This window comes from Garra rufa, chromosome 4, assembly GCF_049309525.1.
Source record: "Garra rufa chromosome 4, GarRuf1.0, whole genome shotgun sequence".
Lineage (NCBI taxonomy): Eukaryota > Metazoa > Chordata > Actinopteri > Cypriniformes > Cyprinidae > Garra > Garra rufa.
The window spans coordinates 1,809,565-1,831,552 of NC_133364.1; the positions used below are offsets into that span (position 1 = coordinate 1,809,565).

The following is a 21,988-nucleotide window of genomic DNA, read 5'->3' on the forward strand; positions in this document are numbered from 1 at the left end:
GTTTAAAATATGCAGTGTAAAATGTATGATATTTATTTTTTGCTTAGAAAAAAAAAAACAGAAATGCACTTAAATTAAACTTAAATTTTGGAAAAACAGCAACAATTTAAAGCAGTATTACACTTATTGTTTTAATGCTTAAACCTTTTTCGTCTTTGATCCAAAGATTTCTTTTCCACACTGTGGTCATATTCTTGTCTATATTTTTAAATAGAAAACCAAATTTGGCATAATAACTAATGAGATTATTACAAATCATTTAAAATCTATTTTGTACATATAACTTTTTATTATGAACTTACATCTGGTTTACTATTCATATCTTTAGATCTCATTTCAGAGATAAATGAGGCGTGTTTCTGAATAATTTAGGTTGTTAACTAGTTTAAGTGAAATCTCAGATTTACAGTAGATGATTTGACAGTATTATATTTGACAGTCTGTCTCAGTTTCTCATGTTACAGTGTTTTTTTTCCCTGTCAGAACGAGTGAAACGTGTCTCAGTCTCTGAGAGAAGCTCATTGTTCTCATGGTTCTGATGTTTGACTTCAAAGCACAGACAGAAACGGAGAGACAGGAGACAGAAACGTTGTTTCTGCAGGCACAACGTGTCATTTTCACAAATTACCCTCGATGAGAGCAAACATCTGACGAGAGACACACAGATGACCCTCACACAAACAAACACACCTGCAGAACAACAACTGAGACGCTCGACTCGCCAACAACACATTACATGGGTCAAAATGATCGATTTTTCTTTTATGCCAAAAATCATTAGGATATTAAGTAAAGATCATGTTCCATGAAGATATTTTGTACATTTCCTACTGTGAATATATACAAAGTTAATTTTTGATTAGTAATATGCATTGCTAAGAACTTCAGTTGGACAACTTTAAAGGCGATTTTCTCAATTTTTAGATTTTTTTGCACCCTCAGATTTCTAAATAGATGTATCTTGACCAAATATTGTCCTATTCTAACAAACCATACATCAACAGAAAGCTTATTTATTCAGCTTTTAGATAGATTTTAGATATATAATTCTCAATTTTAGAAAACTGACCCTTACGACTGGTTTTGTGGTCCAGGGGCACATATTTTGGTACCAAATGTAATAAATTCAGTGCAAATACACTAAATACGCTTGTGAAAAATAAGCGTGCTAAATGTATCAAATGTGTACTTCAATTCGTAAAAGTATATATTTTTAAAAAACTTTATAGATAATTTAATGAAATAAAAGGCAGCAATAAATCAAACTAAATTAAAGCAATCTTAAAAAAAACATTTTAAATTGTTGTCATATGAAATCATTTTGTAAACGTTTAATTGAAGTATGTATATATATATATATTAGGGCTGTCAAACGATTAATCGTGATTAATCACATCCAAAATAAAAGTTTGTTTTTACATAATATATGTGTGAGTACTGTGTAAATTTATTATGTATATAAAAATACACACACTTGCATTTATATATATATTTGATGCTAAATGTTATATGTAACTATAAAGAGTTTCTATGTATATAGAATTAAATATAAATATAAATATATAGACAACTATTATTATAATATATACATGTACGTGTATGTATTTATATATACATTATTAATAAATAATAATAATAAAAAAATATATATATATATAAATAAAATAAACAAATATACAAAAAAAAAAAAAAGGTTATTGCAACTTATCTCACAATTCTGAAGTTCTAAAGTCAGAATTGCAGGATATAAACTTGCAATTCTGAGAAATAAAGTCGCAATTGTGTGATATAAACTTGCCATTCTGTGAACATATCAGTTTTGAGAAAAAAAGTCAGAATTGTGAGATACAAAGTCAAATTTGCGAGAAAAAAGCCAGAATCGCAATTCTTACTTCATTTATTGCAATTGTGAGATTATATCCTGCAATTCTGACTTTATTTCTTGCAATTGTGACTTTACATCTAGCAATTCTGAGAAAAAAAAGATGTAAACTCGTAATTGCGAAAAAAAAAAGTCAGAATTGTGAGATAAAAAGTTGCAATTACCTTTTTTTTATTATTATTCAGTGTCGGAAAATGGTCTTCCATAATATTATCATCTCAGGAAATAAAGTAATAAAACAACAGTGTAACTTGAGAGACCCAGCAGTGAAGAGGTTAAAGAATAAAAAAAAGTCAAGTAGAAAAAGGTATGTGTTAAAAAAAATAATGAAGTTATCGAATCATTAATTATGTGATGGGCCCTTTTAGTAGCCAATGGCAGCAGCGAACCAGATTAAGTCCCGCCCACAATATTGTGCTGCAGCTGCTTTCATTCTGAGTGCAAGTTCTCAACCTTCTCTGAGACTAGATGATTTTCAGAAACTCTCCGCGTTATATAATCAACTTAGAGAGAGAAGTGATTAGATATTACGGATTTCTAAGCTCCTCTGTCGCTGGAGTGAGAAGCGAATGAAGCCGATGCAGACTCACCGCAAATCAACTTCCTTGTCTGAATATATATCAATTTCCTGTCTTGGTGAGGTACACTTCTAACATTAACTTGATGTTTTGCAGGAAAAGTGACGCAAACTTGATAGAGAACCGATATGAGGTGTGTTTACATAGGCATAAAGTTGCTAGCCCGCGGGCTAAAGCTAACTGAGGGGTGAAAGTGTTGACGAAGTTTCATAAAGTGTTGTGTTTGGCGTCAATGTGATTAGTAAGTGTTGAAGTGTTGAGCTAATGTGTTATTCTTAGTGTGTTCTAATTAAAGACTAATTATTGTTCTGTCTTGTGTTTCTACAAGGCTGTGTGAGGAGTTTTTCTGATTCGTTTATGATGCCGTTTGAATGGAGAGAGTCACACACGGAGATTTCTGCTGTCATCAAACCGGTAGGAGAATTTTTTTTTTTGGTTTGTTTTTTTGACATTCAGAACCTGAACTCATTGAGATCAGTTTATTAAGTTGGCTTAAGAGAGCCAACTTACTGATATTCTATTTTCTTCCTAGCCAAATTTTTCTGACTGTATCTCCTCCTAGAGCTTTAATTTAAAGCTTTAAAAATTAACGTTTTTTGGCTTTTAGTATGAATATATTAGCCTTAAGATTATCTATAAGATTGCGTGCTTCAAAACAACGACAAAATTCGCGTTTACAAGATATGGGCATTCAAAATTTACAGTCTTGTCACTTCCGCCAATATGAATCAATGATTTTGATGATATCACCGTGCACTTCAGTTTCTCATCAAACGTTCTGTCCAATCAAATGTTCTCTAGAGTCCGTAGTGTCCCGCCCCCTACACAGAGACGCAATACACGGAGCAGATCAAATGTGCTCATATGTGCAATCAACATGTATGAAACTACACAGCCTCAGCATGATTATGATTACTATTTTGTTTTAGCAAGAGTTTCATGTTGAATCTGTGGGGTAATTTATTAGTCTGTGGCTGTCATAAGCTACAAACGCGGCTTTACCGAGCTTAAGGGCTCTGGCCCGAGCAGATATAAATGGAACGCTATTGGCTATTCAAAATAAGTGGGCGGGGCTGGGCAATATGTTTTTGTTTCAGTTAAAAGCACGTCACCACATAGAATAACGCTGCGTGTTTCAAGGCACTTCAGTGGACCTTTAACTCTACAAACTCCAAACTCAGCCCAGATCTTCAGATTGGTCTGACTCCAGTTGCTATATCTTTTCTAACTGACCGGAATTCCGGTTTTCCTAAAAATAACGAATTAAACTGGGAAAAATCCCATAGACTTACATTGACGGAATGTTCAAATGAGCCAAGACTTTTCAAACTCCAACTGTCAAAACTCCCAGAATCCTTTGAGACTCAATCAAGCTTCCCTTCTATGTACTATATTTCTAATCCAGCCAAACTCATTAAAACTCATCTATCTATCTGTCTGAATCATGCTAACAATATGCTAATCATGCTAGTGACTTGCTAGTCATGCTAGAATCATGCTAGTCATGCTAAAATCATGTTAGTGACTTGCTAGTCATGCTAGAATCATGCTAGTGACTTGCTAGTCATGCTAAAATCATGCTAGTAACTTGTTAGTCATGCTAAAATCATGCTAGTAACTTGCTAGTCATGCTAAAATCATGCTAGTAACTTGCTAGTCATGCTAGAATCATGTTAATAACTTGCTAGTCATGCTAAAATCATGCTAGCAACTTGCTATTCATGTTAAAATCATGCTGGCAACTTGCTATTCATGCTACAAACATGCTAGAATCATGCTAGCAACATGCTAGAAACATGCTAGTAACCACTCTGGGTACCCTAGTAACCGCATAGCAACACCCTAGCAACCACCCCAGGCACCCTGGCAACGACATAGCAACACCTTAGCAACCACCCCGGGTACCCTAGCAACCGCATAGCAACACCCTAGCAACCACCCTGGGTACCCTAGCAACCGCATAGCAACCACATCTATCTATTAAACTTCAAGCTTTAAAACTGCTGAAAACTTCAAACTATTTCAGACTGAAAACAGTCAAACTTTTAAAAACTTAAAAACTTTTTTAAACTATCTGGTCAGACTTTCTCAAGCCAGCTTCAAAGTTTGTCTCGACGAACTTTTTTATCTAGTTTTATTATATTCCTCTGTATTCTAAATGAGAGGCATTAACTTCTAAAAAGAGTCAACAGTTCTTTGAACTGAATCAGTTGATTCATGAATTCAGGTTAACTGAATCAATTAATTGAATCTTGAGCGCTTGATTCACACTGAACAGACTATTGAGTTTTGAGGGAAAAAGCGATAAATTTGAATCTCATATTGAAGGTTATACAAGCATGACATGTCAGACCTGTTGCATGCTGCAAAAGTCTCCTACACAAAAATTTCCTGATAATGTAATCACCAACTTGTCATACGAGATAATAATGTCTTTCTTTAGTCACAAAGAAATTATGTTTTTTGAGGAAAACATGTCAGGAATGTTCTCCATTTAGTGGACTTCAATGGTGCGCACAAGTTTGAACTTCCAAAATGCAGTTTAAATGCAGCTTCAAAGGACTCTAAATGATCCCAGCCGAGGAAGAAGAGTCTTATCAAGCGAGACGATCTGTAATTTTCTTTTAAAAATATTTATACGCTTTTCTAACTTTTCCAACATATGTTGAAAAACTCCCATCTCATTTTCTCCTCCAACTTCAAAATCGCCCTACATCGCTGCAGAAGTATCGACCTAGTGTTTACAAAGTGAACGTGCAAAGAAGGTCAAAGGCCTTTAGAAAAAAGGTAAAACAGCGATGTAGAACAATTTTGAAGTTAAAAATGTGATGGGAGTTTTTCGACATACCCTAACTGTCTTGAACCGGAGTGCACAGAGTACGTATGCGCATCGCAGAGCTAGACAAGACCAGCATTTGAGGTTAGAAAGTATGTACATTTTGATTTAAAGCTGATGACTTCGCCATTTTTTTACAGACAAAACTACATCTATCAGTAATAAGTTCTCAGCTCCACACATACAGGAACTAAAATTGACCACACTCACGGCTGGAACTCCCCTCTTCTCCTTCTGTCCTTACTCGGAGGCAGAAGTAACCAAACTTTTCCTCTCCAGCCATCCGACGACATGTCCTTTAGATCCTATCCCCTCACACCTTCTCCAAGCAATCTCCCCTACAATCCTACCGGCGCTCACACACATCATCAACACATCTCTTCTCACAGGCACTTTCCCCACTACATTTAAGCAGACCCGGGTAACCCCACTGCTCAAAAAACCTACACTTAACTCCTCACTCATAGACAACTACAGACCTGTCTCTCTCCTTCCATTCATAGCAAAAACACTGGAACGGGCTGTTTTCAACCAGCTATCCTTATTCCTCTCACAGAACAATCTACTGGATCCTAACCAATCAGGGTTCAGGAGTGGCCATTCAACTGAGACGGCACTACTGTCTGTCACTGAAGCCTTGCGGACTGCTAAAGCTGAGTCCAAATCATCGGTACTCATCTTGCTGGACCTATCTGCAGCTTTTGACACTGTGAATCACCAGATCCTCCTGTCCACCCTCTCATCGCTGGGCATCACAGGGACTTCACTTCGCTGGTTCAAATCCTATCTCTCTGGCAGGTCTTTCAGAGTGGCCTGGGGAGGGGAGGTATCCAAAACTCATCAACTGGTCACTGGGGTTCCTCAGGGATCAGTTCTTGGACCTCTCCTCTTCTCCATATACACTACATCTCTGGGCCCCATCATTCAGGCACATGGCTTCTCCTACCATTGCTATGCTGATGACACACAGCTCTATCTTTCTTTCAAACCAGACGATCCATTGGTAGCCGCACGGATCTCAGGCTGCCTGGCGGATATCTCTGCATGGATGAAGGAACACATTCTACAGCTCAATCTAGCAAAGACGGAACTCCTTATCTTTCCCGCCACTGCATCTTTACAACATGACTTCTCCATCCAGTTAGGTTCATCAACAATTACCCCATCGACTTCAGACAGAAATCTGGGTGTAATCTTTGACGACCAATTGACTTTTAAAGACCACATAGCTAAGACTGCTCGATCTTGCAGGTTTGCATTGCACAACATCAGAAAGATCAGGCCCTTCCTAACAGAGCATGCTACACAACTCCTCGTCCAGGCCCTGGTCATTTCCAGGCTGGACTACTGCAATGCTCTTTTAGCTGGTCTTCCAGCATGTACAATCAAGCCTCTACAAATGATTCAGGATGCAGCAGCACGACTGGTCTTCAATGAGCCCAAGAAGGCCCATGTCACACCTCTCTTGATATCCCTGCACTGGCTACCGGTTACAGCTCGCATCAAATTCAAGACACTGATGCTGGCCTATAGGACAGCCACCGGATCATCACCTGCCTACCTCCATTTACTACTACACATCTACACTCCTTCCAGAAGACTGAGATCCTCTAGTGAAAGATGCCTCATTGTACCACCACAGAGAGGCATTAAATCACTGTCCAGAACATTCTCGTTCAATGTCCCTGCCTGGTGGAATGATCTTCCCACTCCTATCCGGAATGCAGACTCCTTAACAGCTTTCAAGCTACTGCTGAAAAACCCATCTTTTTCGACACTATGTGACTCAATAAAAAAATAAAAAAATAAATTAATAAATAAATAAATTATCCTCTCTTCTTGATCCTCCCTTTCTAGCCTGTTTTTCCTCTCTTTCTTGATCTTCTCCTTCTAGCCTGCACTCTTCTAACAACGCCTGATATATGGTATTTTTGAGCACTTCCTATGTTGATCTGCCTCCTTAGGATGAAACACTTGTTGTATTCCCAATTGTAAGTCGCTTTGGATAAAAGCGTCGGCTAAATGAATAAATGTAAAAGGGGTCATCGAGTGCAAAACTCACTTTTACATGTTGTTTGAACATTAATGTGTGTTGGCAGTTTGTAAACACACCCACCCTACAATGATAAAAATACACCCAGTGGTATTTTTTTTTAATCTTTAAAAGTAATATCCCCTTTTTAAAATCAGCTCATTCTCAGCTTCTTGTTGGTGTGACGGCACACAGACAGAGGCCCCTCCCACGATAGTTGATTGACATGAAATAAATGATCGTTTCACTAGATAAGACCGGGATTGTTTAGAGTCCTTTGAAACTGCATTTAAACTGCATTTTGGAAGTTCAAACTCACAAGCACCCTTGAAGAATTATGGAGATAATTCCTGAAATGTTTTCCTCAAAAACATGATTTCTTTACGACTGAAGAAAGAAAGACATGAACATCTTGGATGACAAGTGGGTGAGTAAATTATCTGTAACTTATTGTTCTGGAAGTGAAAAAATAAAAATACAGTAGTGATGATATTGTAGTGAATAATAAATCTGATACGTGGCCGTACCTCTTTAATGAGGCTGATGAATCGTCCTCCGAAGCGCCAGGGTTTGTGTCTGTTGCACTGCAGTGAGCTGACGGTGATCTGCGGCGACTGCTGGACGGCCACCGCCACCACGTGAACCGCGTCGTACATGAGCGCCGCGTCCGTCTGCAAACATACACACATTTACAGTCAGAGTTAGTCTTCATAAATAGTTTATCACCATCATCTTCCTCTCTCATTTTTACAGTCACACAGTAGTGTTAATTTCCTCACCTATTTTTAATTTAGTCTTAGTCTTGTGCCAAATGTCCTTGTTAGTTTTAGTCATATTTAGTCATTCACATATCTTTTTTTGTTAGTCAAGTTTTAGTTGACTAAAAGTCTCGTCATTTTAGTCTAGTTTTAGTCAAAAGAAAACTCAAGGTATCTTAGTCAAGTTTTAGTCGACTAAAAGTCTTTTAATTTTAGTCTAGTTTTAGTCAAAAAATGTTAGTCTTTTTTTAAAATAACACATTATTACTGAGATTATTACTGATACACATTTCAGTAAAAAAAGTGTTTCACATATCTCAAACATTGGTTAAATGTCATAATTACCTGACAAAATTCACTTGTTGAATGATTTTTGTTGAATGCAAATGTTAAACGTGTCTGGTTTTCAATTTCTGATTTAGGAGACACATTCACAAATGATTAACCCTTTCAATGGTGAGTTTAAAGGTGCAGTGTGTAATATTTAAGATTATCTCTAGACAGAAATGCAATATCATATACATAACTATGTTTTCAGGGGTGAATAAAGACCTTACTTAATTAACCATTATGTTTTTATTACCTTACAATTACCAGTTTATATCTACATACACCGCGGGTCCCCCCACATGGAAGCCGCCGTTATGTTTCTACTGTAGCCCTGAACGGACAAACTGCTCTACAGATCGCGTTTCATCACTGCTGTTCTTGGGAAAAAACACTGACACAATGATGAACAAGTAACTGCAATATTCACAATAACATCGTTTTATTGAATTATCAAGTAAATATAATTCTCTTATTTACGTTTTAAAAGAAACTTTATTATTCTTTGCTGTCTGAAACGACGACATCTTAATCGCGTGTCGGTTGCCGTAGTTTCTGTAAAGGGAGGGGTGAGCGGTGGACGGAGCCGTTGGTTGCAATCAGGTTGCAATTCAAAACTTAACCGCTAGATGCCGCAAAAATCTACACACTGCACCTTTAAAATATTCTAGCGGACCCCTGAGAGTGATTTTTTTTAAGCGACCGTTAAGGCGCGGTCACACTAGACTTTGAGCATGCGAAATTCCTTCGGATGCTGCTGCAACGGTCGTGATATGACGTCATGCTCGGCTGCGTCTTTTTAAAAGTTAAATTCAGCACATGACACTAATAATACATTTTAAATATAAAAACACACAATCTACTACACTTTACCGCAGTGTAGCAGTTTTAAATGTTTAAATTTAAGTTTTTTTTCATTCAGCTAGAGGTCATGCTGTGACGTAACGATCTCCTGTTGGTCCCACAGAGTCATGTGATACGAATTCATTGGTCAGAGTTCACCAAGTTTGAACTTTCAGACGCAGCATATTTCGCATGGGCTTGCGTTTCCGGTCTAACGCATTCGCATGCGTATGAATGGAAGTCAATGGAACGAAGAACGGTGTATATGACTTGCTTCTTTCAGATGACTCCAATCGGAATTATGTTAAAAATTATCCTGGCTCTTCTAAGCTTTATCATGACTTCGTCAGTCCAATAAAGTGCATCCATACATAACAGAAAGTGCCTCCCACAGGTCCTGGGGGTGAATAAAGACCTCCTGTAGCAAATCGATGTGATTTTGTAAGAAAAATATCCATATTTAAAACATACTAATTACTTTAATCTATCTTGTGCTAACAATTGTACATGGAAGTAGAGGTCTGCATTCCCGCGGCTCTCCCGCGGAAACCACTGGACCCGACCAGATTTCTTGCGACCCGGGAATAAATTTCCAAATAAAAGCGGCTGCGGTCGGTAACTCTGGTGTAATTTGAACGGGAGCGGGTGGTAACAATATCCCGTTCCCGACGTCTTTTCTGAACAGCAAATCTGCGCTTTACTCCTCCTTATCGAGCACCTGTAGGCTACATCCTGCGCTCAAAACTGTTATGCACTCGCTACACTCATGGACCAGTGCTTTCAGAATCATGCATTTTACTGGCAATGTCTCATAGGCGCGGAAAGTGAGGGTACTACTGGTGTTTTTTCTGTGGGCAACTGTTTATCAGTTTATCGGCGTTACTCTAGAGCGCAAAGCCATGTTTGGAGTGCCAAAATCTTCATAAGGTTATGCTCACTGATTTTTCGCAAACAGTGTGGTTGTTAACTCCTGACCCGAGCCCATCTTTTTTCCCCTTTGCTAAAACAACTTGTACTACTGTTTTGGCAATTAAAATAGTTCAGTTTTGCATGAAATGACAAAGTGGTTATAATTTCGTTTCTTTTTTATTAAGTTAATTAAGAAAAAAAAAATTTTTTGTTCGTTAAATGTAAGCTTTTTGTTTCTTAAAGTAACTCAAGCGGCGGCGGGAGACAGTAAATTGACCTACTCTATGTTTGAATTTGCCTTCTCAAATCACGAATTGGCTAAAATAAAATCTATAGATTTAAATAATATAGAAATAATAGCCTAATAAAATATAAATGTTCGCTATTAGGCGCATTTCCAGTAGTTTTTGCGGAGAGTGGAAACCAAAATGCGTTTTAGGACACGGAGGCACAAGTGCGATCAGTTACATTTTTTTCCAGTGGAAACTATTTAACCGTTATTTTTTTTTGTCAGACATGATAAATATATTTGTAGAAAGCTTTAAATTAGTACTTAATGAAATAAAACAAATCGAAAACAAAAACTCTTTTATGTAGCTAATCCGTAAAGATGCATTTTTCTCTAAAGACGCGTCCAATGAGGAGATGGATGAGGAGGATCGTTAACTTCATCATCACTGACTCAGAAAACAGTTTATAAATTATTAAAATATCTCCTTACTATATTTCACAGTCATGGTAATTATTTTTGCCGGTGCTTTGTGGCAAGCTTTATCCTATTGCGTGCACTTGAACGCGTAACCCTTCCAGCTGCGCTGAAGATGCGCTCAATGCTGCAGACAGGACCGTCCGAGCCGCTCTTGATCATGTTCATGGTAGCCTGGTCTGGTGTTTCCACCAGTACTGCGTTTTTTATCACCATTGAATGTCTGAAATATCATTTTAGCCCGGATTTGATCTATGACTGGCTGAAATGCAGGGCTATAATAGCCACGTCTTAAAAGTGGACATCGAATGTCGGTGTTGCTTATGCGCTGGTGAGTCTCATGAAAACCAACGTTTGTTTACAGAAGCAAGGTTTCCTTACTTTAGCAAAGGAAAACCAGTCTACTCTTGGCTTATATTGAAATCCTCCAACTTTTTTCTTTACAAATCTTCATTTTGTATTTTTAATTCGTGACCGTTGTTTTGTTTTGATGATCATACGTCATTCGCCCGGAGCTGTTTCCATGCACAGCTGTTAGTGCAAGCTAGATTAAAGTGATTATTATAAATATAGATATTTTTCATACAAAAATGCATCCATTCGCTACAGGAGGCCTTTATTCACCAGTGTTGTTTTTGACAACCATCTTAGATTTAGTCTTAGTCTTTTGGACTAAAATGCTTCTTAGTTTTAGTCAAATTTTAGTCACTTCTATATGTGATAGTTTTAGTCCAATTTTAGTCGACGAAAAGTCAAAAAGGTTTTAGTCTAGTTTTAGTCGACGAAAAGTCAAAAAGGTTTTAGTCTAGTTTTAGTCAAAAAAAAGGGAAAAAAGTAGTCTATTAACAAATTAATGTAGGTCAGTAAGTATTTTGCTGTTGGGTAGTGTCACTTATAAGTTCTGAAAATAGCAGATCTATAGTTCAACACAATGTGAGCTTCCGGATCGACCATTTTCACCAATAATTACAATAATGAAGGAATGTTTTAGAACATAAAAGACAAACGAGGATGGAATGCTAAAACGGCTTGCCATACTAGTATAGCAAAGAGTATTTAATGCTAAAACGGCTTGCCATAGCGTCAGATACTTTTTAAGTTTTAATTGGCATGCACAATAAGCGGAAATGTCATGCATTTTAAACGTCTGACGGACCACCCACTAACATTTTCGTCTATTCTCGTCTCGTCAACGAAAACTCACACACGTCTCGTCATGTTTTAGTCATCAACGAGCCATTTTTATCTCGTCATCGTCTCGTTATCGTCATGGAAAAAAGTGGCGTCAACGAAATGATTTCGCCATCGTCGTCGTTGACGAAAACAACACTGTTATTCACCCACCACGCCGGAGCCGTAGGAGGCAGTTTTTATTATGGATGGGTGCCCTTTATTGCACTTGTTTTGGAACGATGAAGAGAAACACCTGCCTATGCCATTATAAAGCTTGAAGGAACCAGACCAATTTTTAATATAACTCCATTTGGGAGTTATATTAAAAAGGAAGACCTAGGATGCCTGGAGGTTGAGTAAATAATGGGCTAATTTTCATTTTTGAGTGAAGTAACCCTTTAACAAATGTTAAATGTCATCTTGCGCTGCTTGGAACAATGTTTTAGTCTTTGGACATGACTGTTTGTAATAAAATGCATTTTCCATATTCAAATAAATATTAAATAAATACATAAATATAACTAAATAATTAAAGCAATAAAGCATGTGAAAAAATATATATAAAAAATCAAATATTAATTGTATAACAAATTTATTTAAATATAAATTAAAAATATTTTATATTGTAATGTGTGGTGCAAGAATTGAGCACATCAGTTAGTGTGTATGATTTGTGTGTGAGAGAGAGAGTCACTGAACAGACACTGAACATCTGATAATGATGAGCTCTTCATCACTACAGTGTTGTAATTATAATGAATCTCTCGGTGCGGTGAGACAGTCGTAAATCACAGCACATGTTCTGTAAAAAACAGCCTGAAATCGCAGTGGCAACCCTCGTCCCGTCACAGGCCTCCCGCTGCACGCTAGCAACAGAGATTCACCACACGGCAACTGTTTCCACGGCAACTCTGCCTCACTGGCGGCAACGGTTGTCAAGATGATAGAGAGAGAGACAGCAGGTGAGAGAGAGAATGCAGTCGTTGTCTCTCTCTCTCTCTCTCTCTCTCTCTCTCTCTCTCTCTCTCTCTCTCTCTCTCTTTCTCTCTCTCTCTCTTTCTCAGTCCTAATGTATTAGATATTTATATTATATATATTAACCCTATAAACACATGCTGAGGCTCAACATATGTGATATTATAAGTGGAATAATATGCATTAATTATGCAAAAAATGGCACTTTTATATAAGTGCAGCTGAAACAACATCCTAAGCTGGTTTGCTGGTCTTAGCTGGTTTCAGCTGGTCTCCAGACCAGTTGTCTTGTGATGAACTACCGCATTGTTCTGTTGCACATGCCGTATATCTCTTCTCACTGCAAAACATGCTTTGCTTACTTAGATTTTTTTGTCTTGTTTCAGACAAAATATCTAAAAGTTCTTAAATCGAGAAGGATTTTCTAGCTGAGTAAAAATTGTCTTGTTTTCAGAAAAAAAAAACAAGTTTTCTGTTTGAAATAAGTTTTGTTTTTCTTACCCCATTGGCAGATTATTTCGCTTGTTCTAAGCAAAAACTCAACTAATTTTTAATTAGTTTTTTTTTTTAAAAGAAAGTACAAGCATGCAATGTCATATGTTGGTAAATTATGAAATTACCAAAAAGTACCAATAAATGATGTATCTGGTACTGGCTGGGAAGGTTTTGCATGCAGGTTTTAACAGTTCATGTTAGTATTGTGGACTACCATACCCCAAACCTTTTTTCACTTTGTGTTATTTTGTATGTTTGTATTTTCTCATACCAATTTAAGGATTTTAATTGTGTTAACAAAAACTAGTATTGGACTGCTGTTCAACCTGTGCAATGTCAACCATTTTAAAATATTTTTTTTGTATAATTTTATAGGTTAATATGAGAGACAGCAGTGACACGACTGATTTGAACTTCCAGATTCACAACAGCAGATGACTCTTCATGACAGACGTGACGGGATCAACAAGTATTTTGCGGTTTATTTTCCTTTTATGTGGGTAGCTGCTTATTACATTGCTAAATGCTGTGAAGACCATTTGAATTGTGTTTATGGGAAAACAAATCATGAACTAGCCAAATCTTGAGCTTACTGAACTTAATGAATCATTGACACTGAACTGTTTGGACTGAATTATTGAGCATTTGAACTGTTTGGATTGAACTGTTTGCATTGAATCATTGAGCATTTGAACTTTTTGGATTGAACTGTTTGCATTGAATCATTGAGCATTTGAACTTTTTGGATTGAACTGTTTGGATTGAATCATTGAGCATTTGAACTTTTTGGATTGAACTGTTTGGATTGAATCTTTGAGCATTTTAATTTTTCAACTTTTTGGATTGAACTGTTTGCATTGAATCATTGAGCATTTGAACTTTTTGGATTGAACTGTTTGCATTGAATCTTTGAGCATTTGAACTTTTTGGACTGAACTGTTTGGATTGAACTGTTTGGATTGAATCTTTGAGCATTTGAACTTTTTGGATTGAACTTTTTGGATTGAACTGTTTGGATTGAACTGTTTGGATTGAACTGTTTGGATTGAATCATTGAGCATTTGAACTGTTTGGATTGAATCATTGAGCATTTGAACTGTTTGGATTGAATCATTGAGCATTTGAACTGTTTGGATTGAATCATTGAGCATTTGAACTGTTTGGATTGAATCATTGAGCATTTGAACTGTTTGGATTGAATCATTGAGCATTTGAACTGTTTGGATTGAATCATTGAGCATTTGAACTGTTTGGATTGAATCATTGAGCATTTGAACTTTTTGGACTGAACTGTTTGGATTGAACTGTTTGGATTGAATCATTGAGCATTTGAACTTGTTTGGATTGAATCATTGAGCATTTGAACTTGTTTGGATTGAATCATTGAGCATTTGAACTTGTTTGGATTGAATCATTGAGCATTTGAACTGTTTGGATTGAATCTTTGAGCATTTGAACTTTTTGGACTGAACTGTTTGGATTGAACTGTTTGGATTGAATCATTGAGCATTTGAACTGTTTGGATTGAACTGTTTGGATTGAATCTTTGAGCATTTGAACTTGTTTGGATTGAATCATTGAGCATTTGAACTTTTTGGATTGAACTGTTTGGATTGAATCTTTGAGCATTTGAACTTTTTGGACTGAACTGTTTGGATTGAACTGTTTGGATTGAATCTTTGAGCATTTGAACTTTTTGGATTGAACTGTTTGGATTGAACTGTTTGGATTGAATCATTGAGCATTTGAACTTTTTGGATTGAACTGTTTGGATTGAACTGTTTGGATTGAATCTTTGAGCATTTGAACTGTTTGGATTGAACTGTTTGGATTGAACTGTTTGGATTGAATCATTGAGCATTTGAACTTGTTTGGATTGAATCATTGAGCATTTGAACTTTTTGGACTGAACTGTTTGGATTGAACTGTTTGGATTGAATCATTGAGCATTTGAACTGTTTGGATTGAATCTGTAGTAGCGTCCTATCCACTTATGAACAGGTGATCAGATGTTCTTTACTCGTACGTTGGAAATAAAATCATTGTCCATTCAGAATCCATCTCTTGCTTTGCTCTTTTAATGAATGAAATACGGTTTACAATAAAAGACACATGGATTCATGACTCAATGAATCTTAATATACGGTAAGAACCATGTGATCCCGCCACCTATTCACGTTCATTCACACACAATCGTGAGGGTTTAAATGTCATATGACCAAACCAGCTCCTCCCGTTCCACACCGCCATCTAGTGGTTAAAATTACATTTGGCTCCTACAGAATCATTGAGCATTTGAACTTTTTGGACTGAACTTTTTGCATTGAATCTTTGAGCATTTTAATTTTTCAACTTTTTGGATTGAACTGTTTGGATTGAATCTTTGAGCATTTGAACTGTTGGAATTAGAATACTGATAGTTTGAACTGTTTGGAATTGCCAATTAATTTTTAAACTGTTTGAAGTGATGTAATGAACGTTTAAACTGTTTTAATCAAGTCACTGAGCTTTTGATAGTTTGAACTTCAATTCTGGATGTGAACTTTGTGTGTAAAACTATAGATGTCATAATAGTCCTTATAAAGTTTATTCAGTGGAAAAACTGTTCAGTGGAAAAACTGTTCAGTGGAAAAATGCCAGTTTCTCTTTCTCTCTCACACACATGGATTACAGGACTTTAGGCAACTAATTAAAGTTGGGAATTCAAAACACAATGTAAACAAACATTCAAATCAGTTTAAACTCATTAACATATCCGATAAGGAACATCTCCACAGTGTTTCCCAAAGTTGCACTGCGAGTTGGCAGATTGTGTTTTTTCACTTGGCGCCAAACAGACACAAACAGACGCGTGTTCGGCTGAAGAGTGTCACCATGGCAACAGCGGAACACTCCAGCATCAGGACCAGAACCGTACAGTACAGCAGCGAAACACAGCAAATGCCATCATTTAACCCTGGAAAGCCTGACACATGACATAATAGCCCAAAAAGCTGATGTTTTGTAATTGAAACTGTTATGAGAGTTGTCATATTCGAACATCAGGCTTTTATGACTCATGTAGTCTGATATAGGGAGAATGTGGAGGAGAAATCAGTGCAGTTTTTCTGCAGATGCTGATATGTGACCCTGGACCACAAAACCAGTCATAAGGTTAAATTTGACAAAACTGAGATTTATACATCATATGAAAGCTCAATAAATAAGCTTTCTATTGATGTATGGTTTGTTAGGATAGGACAATATTTGACCGAGATACATCTATTTGAAATGAGAAATCTGAGGATGCAAAAAAATCAAAAAGACTGAGAAAATCACCTTTAAAGTTGTCCAAATTAGGTTCTTAACAATGCATATTACAAATCAAAAATTACATTTTGATATGTTTACAGTAGGAATTTTACAAAAAATCTTCATGGAACATGAACTTTACTTAATTTCTTAATGATTTTTGGCATAAAAGAAAAATCAATAATTTTGACCCATGCAATGTATTTTTGGCTATTGCTACAAATATACCCCAGCGACTTAAGACTGGTTTTGTGCTCCAGGGTCACATATGTACATGAAAATCTGAAGCTTGTACTGTAATTTAATGATATCTGTAAAACAGTACAGGAGATACTGATATTAAATATTAGTGATCACTCTAAAAACTAAAGATTTAATAGCAAAAAGACATGTGAAGCACCAGCCAAAGGAGGATATTAGTACCATTTTACTAAAAGACACTTAAAAACTATCAATCAGACAACAGAAGGCATGTTTTAAAGTGCATTTAGAGACTTGAAATGTGTGTATAAAGTAAGATATGCGGTGTGTTTCGGCATCTGATCTGATATCATCAGCTATTTCATCTCTTTGTTTTTCAAATGACAAGCAACAAAGCGCAAATGAACTCTGAGCGAACACACTGTGATCGTCCTGAAGGATAAGTAATAGTTCTGCTGCTAATGAATTCCATTATCCGTCCGTCTGATTACATCTGAAGAGCCGCTTTACTCATGCAAATGAGGCCAGACGACGGTGGAAAGTCATAAACATCCGTAACGCTAATGAAGCGCTTCATCAGCTCACGTCTCCACCCTCACGTCGCTTATTTATTATTTAGCCCAGCCCTTTATCTTCCGATATTAATAATCGTTCAGCGGAGAGATGATTTACCGCAGATTTCGGAGCACGTTTCTCCGGGGAGGATTGTGGGAGATTCGCTCGATATCCGCACGTCTGCGGGCTTTTCCGGGAGAAAAGGGTGTATGTATTTCTCTGGATCACCGATTGATTTTATGTGAAACTGCTGACACACGCTTACTCACACACAGCAACTCAGTCAGTAAAAACACTGAAAATACACATAAAGCAACTAACTGTTAGATCAAACTCAATTTGGATTATGTTTGTAGATTTTGTCCACGACATTGAACATCTTTTCTACGGTTGTAATATTGTTAAGTTGTTTTGAGGTAGAAGTGGTTATGAGTTGGTAGGTACAAATAAAGTAATAGCTATTTCTGAATATCACATGGTAGAGTGCTATTTGCACAAATTTAAGTCTTTAATATATTTTTTTGATGAATTTTACACATCCTTGCAGAATTTAAATATTAATTTATTTGAAAAAAAAAAAGAAGTAATGACCTGAAACTTTTGAACAGCAGTGTATACCATTACAAAATATTTTTAGCTTGAGTAAATGTTCTTTTTAACTGATTGTTCATCAGAGAATCCTGAAAATATATACAGTAATTTTGCAAAATGTTATTCCAATATAAAATACTGGTTTTTATTTTAATATACTTCAAAATGTAATTTATTCCTGTGATGCAAAGCTGAATTTTCATCAGCTGTTACTCATGTCTTCAGTGTCACATGATCCTTCAGAAATCATTCTAATATACTGATTTATTATTAGAGTGATCAATGTTGGAAACATTTGACAAATATTGTTTTTGGAACCTGTGATTCTATTTTTCAGGACTCTTTAAAAAAAAAAAAAGTTAAAGAACAGCATTTATTAAAAATATTTTCTAACAATGTAAATCTATGCTATCACGTTTTAGTTTTCAACATCCTTGGTGAATAAAAATATGAATTATTATGAATTAATTATGAATTAAATATGAAAAAAAGAAAGAATAAAAATTTTGCTGTTCTTTTGAACATTTTATTGATCAAAGAACCCTGAAAAATATTGAGCAGCACAACTGTTTTCAACACTGATAATAAATCAGTATATTAGAATGATTTCTGAAGGATCATGTGACACTGAAGACTGGCGTAATGATGCTGAAAATTCAATTTTATCACAGAAATAAATTATATTTTAACAGATATTCACATAGAAACAGACAACTTTTTACAAAAAAAAGTTGTAATAATATTTCACATTTTTACTAGCCTGGCAAGCCAGACCCACATAAATGTAGGGTCTGGGCACTCTCCATAGACAGGGCTCAACCGGAGGGGTGGGATAAACCGTTGTCTTTCAAACTCCTCGCCACGCAATAGGATAGCGCTACAACCAATCAGAGACTTAGTCGGTCAGGTGACGTAGTCAGAGCGACGAAGATTTTTAACAAAAATCAGTGCACTGTGCAGTCTGTCAGCTAAATAATAGACATAGATGGGCACTAAACCTTTAAAAGTAAACAAAAACATGCACAGACAAATCCAAATTACACCCTGCGGCTCGTGACGATACATTGATGTCCTAAGACACGAAACGATCGGTTTTTGCAAGAAAATGAACAGTATTTATATAATTTTCTTTTTAACTTTGATACACACCCACGTCCATCTGTCATGAGCACGAGTTTAGCATATCTATGATTCGACTCGTCACATGTGAACGCGCTTTGATGTAGTATACGCAAACACCGAAAGGGGAAATATGTAAAAAAAAAAAAAAAAAGTCCAGGATGAGTTTGCGCAAGCAAACGTAATCTTTTTCAGCTTTAAATGGGTTTGAACAACCAGGACAAGCGCAAGTAATTACCATTTTGAATAGCCGCTATATCCACAATCTCTTGTGCTGTGTAAACAATGAGTGTCGTATACACGCCACAGATCGCTTCCGGTGTTTGCGTATTCTACACCACAGCGCGTTCAGATGTAACGAGCTCCTGCTCAGGACACATGGACGTGGCTGTGTATCAAAAGTAAAAAAATATATAAATACTGTTCAGTTTTCCACGCTTAATTCACGGAACCAGGAATTCATGTCTGACTGAACTTATGGTCGCAGGTCAGACGTCATCATGTTAAGCCCGCCCACCGACTCGTGATTGGCCCGGTACATCTTGGATTTTTCGGAAATTTAAGTGAATTGAGAGTAACTAGACTGACCTTAGAAGCAAATGTAATTTGCTGCCGCTAGGGGCGCGTCTAGATTCTAGGCTACATTTTTACTGTATTTTTGATCAAATAAATGCAGCCTTGATAAGCGTAAACTTCATTAAAAATGTAAAAATTTTTACTGATCCCATAAGGTTTAAATTAATTGTAATAATATGTTTAATAATAATATGTAAAAAATACAAAAAATTACCATATTATACTAACTTTATTTATTTATTTTGTATACTGTTTGGATTTGTAGTATGTTTAATAATAGTAATAATTGTTCAATAAAGGTTTAAAAATAAAGAACGTTTAACAGTAATATTAAGTAAAAATTTATAACATAATATTTTCTTATTTGTCAAGTGAAAAATATTGTTATAATTGTTCAATAAAGGTTTAGAAACAAAAGAACGTTTAACAGTAATATTTAATAGTCATTAAATTATTTGTTATCTCATATTATTTATAAAATAACAGTTTATATGTGACCCTGGACCACAAAACCAGTCTTAAGTCGCTGGGGTATATTTGTAGCAATAGCCAAAAATACATTGTATGGGTCAAAATTATTGATTTTTCTTTTATGCCAAAAATAATTAGGAAATTCAGTAAAGATCATGTTCCATGAAGATTTTTTGTAAAATTCCTACTGTAAATATATCAAAATCTAATTTTTGATTAGTAATATGTATTGTTAAGAACTTAATTTGGACAACTTTAAAGGTGATTTTCTCAGTATTTTGATTTTTTTTGCACCCTCAGATTTCAGATATTCAAATAGCTGTATCTCAGCCAAATATCGTCCGATCCTAACAAACCATACATCAATAGAAAGCTTATTTATGGAGCTTTCATATGATGAATACATCTCAGTTTTGTAAAATGTAACCTTATGACTGGTTTTGTGGTCCAGGGTCACATATATGACAAGTGAATAATATGCTGTTATATTTATTGTGTGTTTAATTATGCCTGTTTGTAATTTGAAGAGGTTTAGTAAAAGTAAAAAAAAAGAAAAATGTCAATCAATCTCTACAGTTTTGACACGCGTTCATCTGTCACTCATCTGAAGCCGATCAGACTAGACAGATGTCAACATGAAGCATTCTTGTGATACGAACATCGTCTAACACCATGACACGACTGACTTCAACAGCAGCTTCATGCACTGTGTGACCCTCACAGTTTTACAGTATGAACGCAAGAAAATACATAAGACTAGAATATCCTTCTTTCTAAGAGATGCATGTGATGCTGCCTTAGTTTGAGCGAACAATGCGTTTAGAGCCGCATCTGAAGCACAGATGATGAAGATGCTGTCTAGGATTCATAAAAGAGCTTTTCCTGAGCTGTGTGTCGAGCGTCTGTTTGTTCCCGATCTGTGAGTGATGACGGATTCTCATACGCACACACACTTCTGTCTGTCTGAGGGAGAAGAACAGAACAAAAGCAAAAGAACGCACAAAGACGCATAAAGACCTTTCAAACGGGAAGCGTGAGCCGCACTTGAGGAGCGGAGCAGAGCGGAGCTCTAGGATTGAGACACATACAGCTGTATAACACACAGTATAAACACACACACCGTCATGAATCCGTCCAGCAGGCCTGAGTCAGGTTTGGGCGGCGCCTGCAGTCGCTCCATTGACCATTTCTCAATGATGGAGGACACCTGCGGACTCTCCGTGTTCAGGATGCGGAAACCGGTCATATTCACTCCGCTGAAGCGATACGGCTCCATATCCAGAGCAAACAGGTCCTGTGAACAAACACACGATTGCAATGAATAAAACAACGTGGTTCTGCTTGGAAAAGCTGCATTTGATTAATAAAAACACAGTAAAAGTTTGAAATATTATTATAGTTTTAAACGGCTGTTTTCTGTGTAAATATCAGTTAACATGTAATTTATTTTTGTGATAAAATGCTTAATTTTTAGCATTATTCCTCCAGTGTTCAGTGTCACATGATCCTTCAGAAATCATTCAATATGCTGATTTATTATCAATGCTGAAAACAGTGGAAACTGATTTCTGAAGAGTCATGTGACACTGAAGACTGCAGGAATGATGCGGAAAATTCTGCTTTGATCACAGCAATAAGTTACATTTTAACACACTGCCTCTCAAGTTTGG

At 36.3% G+C, this 21,988-nt stretch overlaps 1 protein-coding gene across 1 annotated transcript in view; it reads right to left on the reverse strand.

Moving 5' to 3' along the window:
• Positions 1–21,988, reverse strand: part of LOC141333405 (glutamate receptor ionotropic, kainate 2-like) — a 59,242-nt gene that overhangs the window by 25,828 nt on the left and 11,426 nt on the right. The window contains exons 4-5 of the mRNA XM_073838390.1: positions 21,439–21,612; positions 7,856–7,999 (exon numbers count right to left, since the gene is read on the reverse strand). Of these exons, the coding sequence (XP_073694491.1) occupies positions 7,856–7,999; positions 21,439–21,612 (318 nt within the window). The remainder of the gene's footprint in view (positions 1–7,855; positions 8,000–21,438; positions 21,613–21,988) is intronic.